Source organism: Penicillium alfredii (genome assembly GCF_028826965.1).
Source record: "Penicillium alfredii strain IBT 34128 chromosome Unknown utg000010l_segment0_segment0, whole genome shotgun sequence".
Lineage (NCBI taxonomy): Eukaryota > Fungi > Ascomycota > Eurotiomycetes > Eurotiales > Aspergillaceae > Penicillium > Penicillium alfredii.
Window position 1 is genome coordinate 2,043,467 of NW_026622707.1, and position 12,106 is coordinate 2,055,572.

A 12,106-nucleotide genomic window follows, 5' to 3' on the forward strand; every position below is an offset into this window, starting at 1 on the left:
AGAAAATATAGCGAATATAAAAAGAGCTATTATAAAATATAAGAAATAAAGATAAAAAAAATAAGATATTACTTAAAAAAAAATCCTATAAACTAAATAGAAAACTACTGAAACTCTACTAGAATAATACTATTATTATTATTATAAAATAACGGCACGAGTATAGAACTCTACTTAAAACTCGGGAATAGGAATAAGGAAGTTCTTCTTTAACTACTTTAGGTAACGCTCGGTATCGGGATTATTAGTTAGATTAGAGACCGCTAGATCGGGACTATACTTATCTTAGGATACCGACTATAGAGCCTCTAGAAGCCCCTATTTTACTACTATCTAATATATAAAATTATTATCTCCCGGAACTAAACGGAGAAGACACTAAGACTAGAACTTTCGGAGATATTTCCCTAAGAGATCCTTAGACGGAAGGATATAAATAGCTATATCCTAATAATAAATAGCGATATACATTATATAAATCTTATATTAGGCCTACTAGAATATTAGCGAAATTATACTAATACTAGCGATCCTATTTACTATAATCGATTTATAGGCGGTAATAAAAGAGAACTAACGGCGATACGTTAACTCTATTATATTAAAGGCCTTTATAAGCTCTATCGTGGCCTTTCCGGCTACGACTAGTATATCTTTCTCTTATTTATTCTCCTTCTCTTTATCCCCCTCCTTAAGAGTACCCTTAGTTAAAGACTCTAGAAATTCCTTATTCAACTAGCTAAGGATTACCTATAGATTATAGGCGTCCCTAACCATACCCTCTATAACCTAAAAAATATTAGTATAAACTAAAATAAAGATACCGCGGAACGTACTATATTATATAACGTATTATAGGCGGAATACTACCGATAGATAACCAAAGTTACTATATCTAGTTTATATTTAACGATAAAGGGCGACTTAGAGTTATATACCTTAATCTTAGTCCGAAAATACTTAGTATACTATAGAAAAATAGATAAAATAATAATAGAATATACTAGCCGGTATAATAACTAACCTAAATAATAATAACGAGGTATAATAATGGTAATAATCACGGAAAGGGAATAGGAAATAGTAGAAGCAGCAAGAAATAAAAGATAAAACGCGACGAATATAATATAGGAGAGAAAAGAAAAAGAAGAAAAGAGTTACTACTTAAAAATATAAATAAAGACTCAAATATATAATTTAACGTATCTTTATTTACTAGTTAACTATATAATCTCTTTATCGCCTCGATAGTAAGGTAAACAAAAACCCCACAAAAAGATACCGCGTTAATGTGTCTATATTATAGTAATAAGATAAATATATTAGTTAAGACTACCTAACTTTAAGAAAGGGGATAATTATAAAGGGTCTACTAAAATAGTAAGGTATAAAGTTATTCCTAACTAACGGAAGGAGTAAATTAGGTAATATTATATAATCCTAAAGGAAGTTAGAACTTATTACTTAATCCACCCTACAGTGGAATAATCACGATATATAATAGAGACCTAGTCGTTTATATTATCGATAATATGTGGAGTTACGAAGATACTATATAATAAATTAATACTCCCGTATCCAGCTAGCAAGATAAGATTCAGTCTTAATAGTAATAAGGATATACTATTTTCCCTTACTCCTTCCCCTTGTTTCTTTACCTGATCGACAGGCCTTATACCCTGATAAGTATATTCTTTACACCTTCTGAATTAAGTAGTATCTATAGATATTCAAGAATACTACGTTCTCCTATCTCTTTTCGTCGAATTTCTGCTTGTATATTATAGATATCGCGTAGTATAATTCGTTAACGAGGGGACTTATTATATAACGCACTAATAATATATTTCGGTCTAATAGTAGAGAGTCGTTAAATTAAGGTTTTCTACATTAGGGTAAATTAACGTATAATTAGGTACGTTATTATATCTAGATTAGTAGAATAATTATACGTAGGGTTTTTCACCCGAAGTAGCTAATTAGAACCCTTCTAGCGACTCTTATATACCCAAAAAGGGCAATTTTGTCGCCTTGTACTCGTTTTACGCCGTTTGGCATTAGTAGGTACCTATATTCGGTCTAAATATACCCTAGATCTATTATAGTGTATATAGATATTCCGATTTAGGTTAGACCGCTTAATAGTAGTAATATACCCCTACGTTATACCCTACTAGCGCACGAAATTAACTAATTCATCCTAACTAGGGAAGGTTTGTTGTAGTAGGGGTAGTAGACCGGGCGAATCAGTAGTAATAGGGGTATGCGTAGCAGTAGGCGAATTAGGCGAATCAGCACGTAGAATAACAGGCAAGGTAGGCGAATCAGACGAATTGGTATATAGAATAGTAGGCAAATCGGGGGTAGCGGCAGTAGGGTTAGCGGGGGTAGATATAGTGGGGTTGGTTTGCGTGGTTTGTATAGTATAGTAGACGAAGTAAGCGAGGTAGGCAGAAAGCTACGAACTAGCAGGGTATTACTAGAGCAGAAAAAGAGATAAAGCAGAAGATAGAGTATATATATAGTATATGGTTGCTATGGTGATAGAAGTGGGAGAAAAAAAAGATTACATAAGACAAAAATTATGTAATCTTTTTGGGGTGCCAATAGCGAAAATTTTGGGGTGCCTCTATCAATACCCTGATCAGATCAGGCCGCTCCGAGGCGTGCTCAGTTCTACTCAGTGAGCAAAAAGCGGCAAGGGGTGAGCCCTAAAACGGAAAGGGAAGGCCAAGAAGTGGGAGGATAAATCTACTACTTAGGTGATATCCATGGATAGTATCCCATCCAGCATCCAAGCTCGTATACGTCTCCGTGAACATTATCTATGGGGCGTGAGAGAGAGAGAGAGAGAGAGAGAGAGAGTGTGTGTGTGTGTGTGTGGAAAAGGAGAAATAAATGTCATATATACCCAGCCCACATATAAACGCCCGAAACTAAATAGAAAGAAAAAAGTAGCAGAGCTATTTATTCACTCCGGGGCCCCTTCAGCGCCCAGTCCTCATATGAATCCCCGCGCCGCGCCAATTTGCCCTCGGACGTGACAATAAATGCAGCGGGCTGGAAATCCATGACGGACCCCCACTTGCGGATCAATTGACGCCAGTAGCAGGCCTCGGCGGCGTTGGTCAAGTAGCGATCACGGAAAGTGGCAATGGAGTTATTGGCGATGCGTTCGGCCTCGGCCGGATGGTCGATGAAGTACTGAATCTTCTGGGGCAAGTCACTCCAGTCGCTGTAGACCTCGACATAATTGGCGTCGGGCCCCTCCGCCACCAGGGCGGACTGGTGCGGCTCGCGCCAGAGCGTGGGGTGCGAGACGGTGACGGAGCGGCAGTTCAGCAGGTACTTGGCGCGGCCCGAGTAGCTCTTGCCCTCGGTCTGCGCGGCAAACATGTATCGGCAGTGATCCTCGATGGGGATCAGGTTGCTGTTGGGGTTGTCCCGGTCGCCCCAGTCGATCACCTGGACGTCGGCCCAGCTCTGATCCTTGGTGACCTCCATCAACTGGCCCCGGATCTCCTCGTTCGTCCAGGTCACGCCGCGCCAGACGATCTGCGGCGTTTTGTTGTGGAACGGCAGCGGCGCCGTGAGGTTGCCGTCGGGCCCGAGGCCACCCTCGTCGACGGCCATAATCCGTTTACGCATTTCGTGGTATGCGCCCACCTTGGATTCGGGCCATGAGAAGTAGCCAAAGTCGGGCATCATCCACACCAGGTCATCTTCGTCTTGTTTGGTGTATGCCCAGATGGGCGCGGTCGGATCTTCGTCCTTGTCGTAGTCCTCGGTCGTGAGGACGAACTCGATGTTGGGGAGGAGATGGCGGTCGGGGAATGCAGTGAGGGCGCGGTGGAGTGCGAAGAGAGTCGCCGGTCCTCGCGATTGCGTTTGGGTTTGCGGGCCATATTCAATGATAAATAACTAGAGAGGACACGCAGAATGAGCCACATGGCCAGAGTGAAACTTGAAAAAGTTAGTTCGGATGGCTGAACAAACCTGTCCTTCGTAAATCATCGCCCGGATCAGACTGGTATGCACCGGGCGGGCATCAAGATCCTCAGGTTTGATCCGTCTCTCGGCCCATAATGAGACCGACTTGTCCAAGTCGGCATATTGCTTGGGGAAGGCGATGAGACACTGTTCTTCAGACAGACCAAAGTTGTCGGCATCGTGCTCCGGGGACCATTGCCAGGTGGGCTTGGTATTCTGGGTATTCTGGGGTTTCTGGGTATTCTGGGTGTTCTGGGTGTTCGTAGCGTTCGAGGCGTTCAAGGCGTCCGAGGGTCGAGGCGGAGGTGGCACCACAGGAGGTGGACGACCCGATATCGCGATGATTTCGCGGGGTTTCTGGGAGGCGAAGAGGAAGAAGAGAACGATGACGATGAGGGCGGCCGGGACCACCCTGACCAGAATGCGCAGGGACGGGGGGCCTGGCCGTATTTTTTCCAACAGAGAATACGCGCCCATTCTTGCAGTCAAATGGAGGGCGATGACATGTAGGGGAGGTTGGCATGTAAAAAGGAAGAATTATCAGAGTTAAGAGTTAAGAGTTAGCGCAAGCTCTCTCCCCTATTCCTGTACAATACCGAGCCGCGTAATGCTCCGGGGATCCTCGTGGGAAAGTTAGCTGTGGTTGGAAGGTTGGAAATATCGGTTCGGCGATACTTGTCACACAGCCCCGAATCTCGTTCTCTTATTCGCACTTTCTGGTGGACCAGCATGATTATTATTTCGAGAGATCTTCCAAAATTACATTCCTATATACAACTGGATACGCTGGACACACTTCCACCAGGGTGATGACATCGACGATATTTCCATTTCAAAGGTTATCTACAGTACGGATACAACCCTACTGTAGGATCCATCATCCACGCGGCATGGGTGACTTGAGATTGAGAACCATCTCTCCTATCCAATTTGACCGCGAAAGCGAGGCTCGCAGTAAATTTTTTTTTTTTTTTAAAAAAAAAAGAAAAAGAAAAGAAAAAGAAAAGAAAAAGAAAAGGACTGGCTCAACGCTCGTACGTGGCAGAGGTTATCTGGACTACATACTGTATGTTACATCCACGAATACACAATATCTCGAGCGGATTTACAGTACTTCAGAACCTGAGTCTGACTGATTCTTCTCCTTTCCAGTCAATACAACTAAGAATCCTTCGATTTACACACTCATTCCTGCAGTAATGATATTATTTATTATTTATTCTGGTGCACGTCAAAGGATCCTTAGCCTTCTGCCGGTGTGGAGATGATGATGACATCCAGCAAACCAACCCTACCAAGGCCGACACAGGGGCCAAATGGCGCAATCAGGCCCTTCGACGGCCCGTATGGTAGCCCCAAATCATGAAACCGCCCCAGCGAGGCAATCCTGTTAAGACTTTAAAATGGCTTGGCGAGAGGGCCCATCGAAAAAATACAGTATATCGATAGATCGACACCAGCGCACTGGCTATCTGCGAATGAGCGTGGGGGCGAGGCTCCACGGGTGAAGATGCTGCCTGGCGGTCAATTTATGTACAATCAATACAGTTGATACAGTGGTATTCACGCAGGGTTAAAATATGTAGTAACACACGGACAGAAGATCGGATCCGAATCACTGCACTGGCTGGGGAGTGAAAGAAAAAAAAAAAGAAAAGAAAATACACATCAGATCATTCATCAAATCATACATGACACGCTGGGTCCATTACTCGTCGGGCTTGAACACGGCATCCTTGCACAGAATGGTCACCTTCTTGAAGAACCGGCGCCATTCCAACGGATCTCCCTTGATCTTGACAAACTCGACTTCGAACAAGCCTTCGGCGACACATTCGACAATCACCTTGCCCTGGAGTGGGCACATCCGCCCATCTTTGGCAACCACGCGGACAACAGCCGAGGTACCGCCGGCATGCAACGGGGGACGCCCGGCACCGGAACCCCCAGACGATGCATGGCCTCGCAGATGAGAGGCACGAGGAGCTTGAGCTCCCACACAGAGTAGAACCGAGTCATGGGGCGCGACGGGACAATATCCTGGAACCTCTGGGCGTTCTGGGTGCGACTCACAGGCACCGAGGGCTGCTGCGAGAACTGCGACATGGACGGCTCGCCTTCCAGCTGGGCCTCCATCGCGATGTCCTGCGACATGGACGCTTTGTTCATCGGTTGCGTCGACGATACCATACCCGCCGCCAGGTGCTGCGAGTCCCAGTCCGTGGGCATGCTTACTCTCTGCATCTCCGGCTGCGTCGACGAAAATCCGACTGACGGTGACAGGCTGGGCTCATCGATGTTCATGTCCATCCCGTCGCCGCTGCGGGACACCATCTTCTGTGACGGGGACTGGAATGGGTTTTGAGTAAAATCGATGTGCAGGGACTCGAACATCGACGTGGCCAGGTTGATGGGGTCGCACAGTTTGCCCTCCGCCGACAGGAACTTGTTGGCCCGCGTATACCACGGGTGACGGCGCACATCCTCCAGCGAGAACCGTTTCATCGGGTCCACGGTCAACATGCCGCGCAGCAAGGACAAAGTGGCGGGCGGCAGCTTCTGCCACAGTTCATCCGTAGTTCGTCCATTCGTCGCAAGGTATTCGTGGAATTCGTAGCTGTCGTCGGTGGGGCTGTCCCACGGCGTGTTCCCCGCCAAAAGGACGAAGAGTACAATCCCACAGGACCAAATATCCACCAGGTCTGGGTGGTACCCGATTCCCTTGGCGTTGCCTCGAGTGCTGTTGGTGATGATCTCGGGAGCAATATAGGGTGGGCTGCCACAGAAGGTAGTGGAGAGTTTGCGGACCCCCTTGTATTCAAACAGGGTTGCCAGACCGAAATCCGCAATCTTGAGATTGCCATCGGCCGTCAGGAGGATGTTCTCGGGCTTGATATCACGGTGCCCAACTCCCTTGGAGTGCATGAAGCTCACTGCACTGATGAGTTGGGTAAAATACACATGTGCGATATCCTCGCCTACACCCTCGTCGGCCTCGATCTTATCGAAAAGATCCCCACCTTCCGCCAACTCCATGGCAATCCAGCACCACACATCATCCTGACCAGTTTTCAAGAAGTTGATGATGTTAGGGTGGCCCGAGACATGGCTGTGTACCGTTACTTCCAAGTTGAGTTGCCGCGAGCTGACCCTGCCATGTCGCGCGGCATACTCTTTGTGGATGTATTTGACAGCAAATACGGGGTGGTCATCATCGGGTGGACACGCTTTCTTGATACTAGGGGTTGTTAGGAACGCGTCAGGTTCGATTAAAAAAAGAAGTAGAAGAAGAACCTTCTACGATTGCGGGGACTCGACTCACCACGCGTAAGCCCCTTGACCGATGGTCTTGGACACAATGCGAAATGGCACGTTTTTCGGCAGCGGGGCCAGCTGCGAATGCTGCATTGTGACCAGCAACAGACAGGAATGCAGGAATTTAAAAAAAAAAAAAAGAAAAAGAAAAAAAAGAATATGTAGAAAACGAGTGGATGGGAAAGAAAGAGAGAGAGATGAGGTTGCGGGGAGGTAAATACAAGGGACGCGGCACTCGCGTGTCACTTTATCCTGTTGTGGTAGTGTGTTGATGCCGCGGCACCCTCGCTTGACTCTCGCTTAAACACCTACATCGGGACGGCTTGATCTTGCTCTAATTTGATGGGTGATTTTCTTGCTATTTAGATCAATATTTAGATCAATATCCCAGTGCCTAAAGACTAGGGCAGCTTATTACCTTACTACGTAGTTAGATTTAATCTGTCGGCTGATCGATCAGAGGTCACTGATTGCTAAAGCGCACAATATCAATATCTGAATAGATAATAAGATTAGGATAATAGGTCTTTAGACAAAGATTAATTAAACTTGTTAATTAAATCAATTTAATTAATTGATCTGCTCACAATACAAAGACAAGGAAAAGACATCAGTAGATAGGCGTGGGGCTCCCCACTATCCATATGGTTGCCGGGGACCACCGCGTAAACAAATGGCGCCTTGGTGTTGTGCTCTTTGTGATCTCTCTTCTTTCACGCATCCAACCTTATGATTTGATTGCCCACTGAATTTGTTCCTCTTCCTGGATCTTCTTTGCTTCGATTTCTGTGGGTCCTCACTACCCATCCGCATCCGTCGTCATTCCACACAGCAACCCTCGTGCTACTCTGACTTGCATTCCACAGCTCATCCGGGAATCTGTGGAGCCCCGATCGCCCTTGTTTCTCCTCAAACCCTTACAGAAAAATATATCACACTCTCTTCAAGAGTCTCGTGATGGACTACACTATGGAAGATACTCAGAACGCAGCGCCCGATGCGCTGCAAGCCTCCAAGCTGAATTCCTCCGCCCAGCGCAATGACACGCAGAGTGTGACCAAGCGGTTCGTTAGGATCTATAACCAGGCTACTGTGGAGATCTTTCTGGACCTGGTGTACTGACTTGAGTTTTTCTTCTTTTGTTTAGCCTGCAAGCTGAGCTGATGCAGCTCATGCTCTCGCCCTCGCCCGGCATCTCTGCGTTCCCGGATGCTGACGGCAACCTCCTCTCATGGACAGCGACCATCACCGGCCCAACCGAGACGCCCTATGAAGGCCTGACTATGAAGCTCTCCTTTGCCTTCCCCAACAATTATCCCTACTCTCCTCCGACTGTCCTCTTCAAAACCCCTATCTACCACCCCAACGTGGACTTCTCCGGCCGCATCTGCCTCGACATTCTCAAGGACAAATGGAGTGCTGTCTACAATGTCCAGAGTGTGCTGCTGAGTCTGCAGAGCTTGCTGGGTGAGCCTAACAAGTAAGCATTCTGTCTGGGCCAAGGCCAAAACACAGCCAAGAAAAGAAATCATGTTCTAATTACAACCACAGCGCGAGCCCTCTCAACGCCCAAGCAGCAGAGCTCTGGGATTCCGACCAAGAAGAGTTCAAGCGCCACGTCCTGGCCCGCCACCGTGACCTCGACGATGATTAAACCATTTCACATATCACCTCTCCTCACATCACACCCATCCATCCCCTTTCTTGGGGGGTTGCATCAGGCGTCGGGTATTTCTTCCCCAGATGCCCTCGTCTGCAGTAGTTTTTTTTTCGGGGTTATGGTGCACATGCATACTGCCCTAGGTTGCTTGGGCCTGGAGTTTTCTTTTCCCCCTGTTTTTTTTTTTTCTTCTCGCCTTCTTTGTGTTTGTTTTTATTGGAATCCACTCTGTTTTTTCTAGGGTTTGTGAGTGTATCTTTACCTGCTTGGGGGCCGTTTTGAACGGGTTCAAGAAGATAATTCTTTTTGCTTGGCTACTCCTAGTGGAAATCAGGGCTCCAGCTACCTTGGTACCTTGGTATGGTATTAATATCAACGAATCTTCAACTCTATTTCACTCTACCGCGATCGCATGCTGTCCAAAAAGAATGGCTCTATCTCTACTCCAACACCTGTGAGGATTTCGCCTGGTATATTTATGATGCTCGGCCTGGCTCTTACGTCAAATGTAGAGAATCACTTGAGCCACTTGATTCTTGGGGTTTTTTTTTTTTTTGCATCCCCGCAATATCAAGAGACGCGGGGACCTCGAGCCCTACCCTTGCCCCCCACACGGCCCCTCAGGGGTATACAGACGGGCTGATCTTTCAACTCCCAGACTACTAGGTAATGAAATCCACAAGAACCAGCAGAATAGCTACAATCATGATTCATCTCGAAACCTGCTAAGATAAAAAGAAAAGAGACAGGTAGATAAGAACAAGAAGCAACGCTCAACAACACAGCCACAGCCAAGGCAAAAACAATACCCTAGCATCAAGAAAAAAAAAAAAAAAAAAAAAACAAAGACAGAACTAAGAGCACAAATAGAAAGGATACGAATAAATCACGACGTCGTCGGCGTGGTAAACGACTTCTCATCCGTAATCAGCAAGCCCGCAATCGCCGCACTGGTAAAGGTACTGATTGCGCCAGTGACCATAGCACTGAAGGCAACCCGCGAGACGTCGCCACTGCGGCCCGGCGAGATCTGTGCCAGCACACCGATCTGGTTACCCAGGGACCCGATGTTGGCGAAGCCGCATAGGGCGTAAGTGGAGATGAGGCGGGAGCGGGGGGAGAGGTCGGCGTAGGCTTGTCCGTGCTGGAGGGCGTCGTAGGCGACGAATTCGTTCTGCCAGTGTGGTTAGTTTGATTAAACGATGAGATGAAATGGGGGGTTATGATGGCTGGGAACATACAGTGATCAGCTTCAGGCCAATCAGCTGGCCGACCTTGACCAGGTCACCGTCGCGCGACACGCCAAGCAAGAACGCAATCGGGTAGCAGAGATAGCCCAGGATGAGCTGCAGGGTCAGGGGCGGGTGGTTGATGTTCAGGTACCGGCCCCACCAGGTCAATAAGCCGTTGGCCAGGCCGACAAGCGAGATGATGCAGAGCAGGGTGGCACTGATCATGGCGGCGATTTTGAGGCCGAGCCAGGCACCGCTGGAAAAGGCGTGCAGGGCGTTGGAGGCGCGGTGCTCCTCGTTGTCGGGCATGACCACGCGGCCGGCCGTCAGGGTTTCTTCCTCCTCGGGCCAGCGCAGCTTCGACACGGCCAGCGAGGCAGGGATACTCATCACACACGACGAGACCAGAGCCTGCGGGTTGACGCCCATGGTGATGTAGGCGATGAGCACACTGCCGGCGATAGTGGCAAAACCGGAACACATCACCTGGTGCAGCTCGGCCAGCGTGAGGTGCGCGACGAACGGGCGGATCAACATGGCCGACTCGCCCTGCCCGATGAACGGCGAGGCTGCGGCTACGACGGCCTCGGCGCCTGACACGCGCATGCTCCAGAAGAAGAACACGGCGAACTTGCCAACGAACCACTGCAGGATGTTGCTGTAGTAGAGCAGCTGTACCAACGACACGAAGAACATGATGGCGGGCACCACGCTGACCAGGAAGAACTGGCCCGCATTGAACGGCTTCTGCAAATCATAAAAGTCTTGGCTGGTCAAGAACACCACTCCATCGCCTGCGAACTCGAGCAGTTCTCGCGCCAGCGTCGAAACGAAATTGAAGATGTCGTATCCGGCCTTGGTGCGAAGCACAAACAGCGCAATGATGAACTGCACCAGCATGCCGACGATCACCGTGTGCCAGACGATCTTCTTGCGGTTGCGCGAGGTGAGCCACAGCCCGAACAGGAACACCACGATGCCGAACAGACTGACGGCGCGGTTCGCGCGGGTATTATCCGCCGACTCGGGCGACGCAAACGACCCGACCAGAATCACGGCGACACAGAGCAACGCGGCACTGGGCGTCCGGAGCTTCTGGGGGATCAGATGAACGAAGGATCGTGCGGTGTGGTCCCAGACAAAGTACATGGGCTTGGTCACGATAGTGATAGGGATGTAGAAGAAGATGATGCGCAGCGTGATGGCCAGGTAGAGCAGGAAGGGGATCAGCCATCCAATATCATACCGGTGCAAAATCAGGCCGGCAATCCACCATCTATAGATCTCCCCATCAGTCTCTGGGTTTCGGGGTCATCGACAACCGCGCCAGTGTGATCCACTCACCCGGTGAACAACAGCCACACCCCCGCATGGGCAAAATGCCGCCAGTGTTTGAGTACGCGCCGATGCCATTTTCTTTGCGCCGGATAGTTCTCTCCGGACTCTTCATCCTTGTCGCTCGTGCTCTTGCTGTGATCGAGGGGTGTCGGCTGGGGCACGATTCCCTTCTCCATTGCAGTGCCCGTCGCATACACCACATCCTCGTCGCGGTCCTTCTCGGCAAAGTGGGTATGATGGTGGTGGGTATGCTGGTGCTGGTGCTCGGGCTGTGATGCGGGATCGCGATGGGCGTGCCCGTGCGCCTCGGGGGGGTTAGCGACGGACTCAGTCGGGTTGTCGGCCATGTTGAATGAAGGCTCTAGGACTGTTCAATTCCTCCACGAAAAGACCAGAAAACCCAGAGTACAGTGGGCGCACATGCCCTTTTTTTTTTCACCTTGCGGGTTTTTTTTTTTCGCTTATCGCAGGAATCAAAGCGGATCCCAAGATGGATCGGGGCAATTGGAGATGGTTTTGCGCAGAAAACCAGAGAACTCAGAAACTGCCACTCAAGTCACCGAAGGACCGA

General features: G+C 48.6%; 4 protein-coding genes across 4 annotated transcripts; 1 reads left to right on the forward strand and 3 right to left on the reverse strand.

Moving 5' to 3' along the window:
• Positions 1–2,967: 2,967 nt before the first annotated feature.
• Positions 2,968–4,467, reverse strand: NUU61_008296 (Lipopolysaccharide-modifying protein; the record flags this gene model as incomplete). The annotated part of the gene is made up of 2 exons (XM_056658821.1): positions 2,968–3,921; positions 3,997–4,467. 2 exons carry the CDS (start codon positions 4,465–4,467, stop codon positions 2,968–2,970), a joined length of 1,425 nt encoding a protein of 474 aa, XP_056509114.1.
• Positions 4,468–5,698: 1,231 nt separating this feature from the next.
• Positions 5,699–7,398, reverse strand: NUU61_008297 (uncharacterized protein; the record flags this gene model as incomplete). Its single annotated transcript, XM_056658822.1, has 3 exons — positions 5,699–5,842; positions 5,899–7,228; positions 7,313–7,398. The coding sequence occupies 3 exons, from the start codon at positions 7,396–7,398 to the stop codon at positions 5,699–5,701; spliced, it is 1,560 nt and encodes a 519-aa protein (XP_056509115.1).
• An 864-nt stretch (positions 7,399–8,262) lies between these two features.
• On the forward strand, positions 8,263–8,959 carry NUU61_008298 (putative ubiquitin conjugating enzyme (UbcK); the record flags this gene model as incomplete). Its single annotated transcript, XM_056658823.1, has 3 exons — positions 8,263–8,369; positions 8,453–8,785; positions 8,857–8,959. 3 exons carry the CDS (start codon positions 8,263–8,265, stop codon positions 8,957–8,959), a joined length of 543 nt encoding a protein of 180 aa, XP_056509116.1.
• An 892-nt stretch (positions 8,960–9,851) lies between these two features.
• Positions 9,852–11,882, reverse strand: NUU61_008299 (NupC/NupG family nucleoside CNT transporter; the record flags this gene model as incomplete). The annotated part of the gene is made up of 3 exons (XM_056658824.1): positions 9,852–10,139; positions 10,207–11,473; positions 11,542–11,882. 3 exons carry the CDS (start codon positions 11,880–11,882, stop codon positions 9,852–9,854), a joined length of 1,896 nt encoding a protein of 631 aa, XP_056509117.1.
• Between the last annotated feature and the right edge of the window lie 224 nt (positions 11,883–12,106).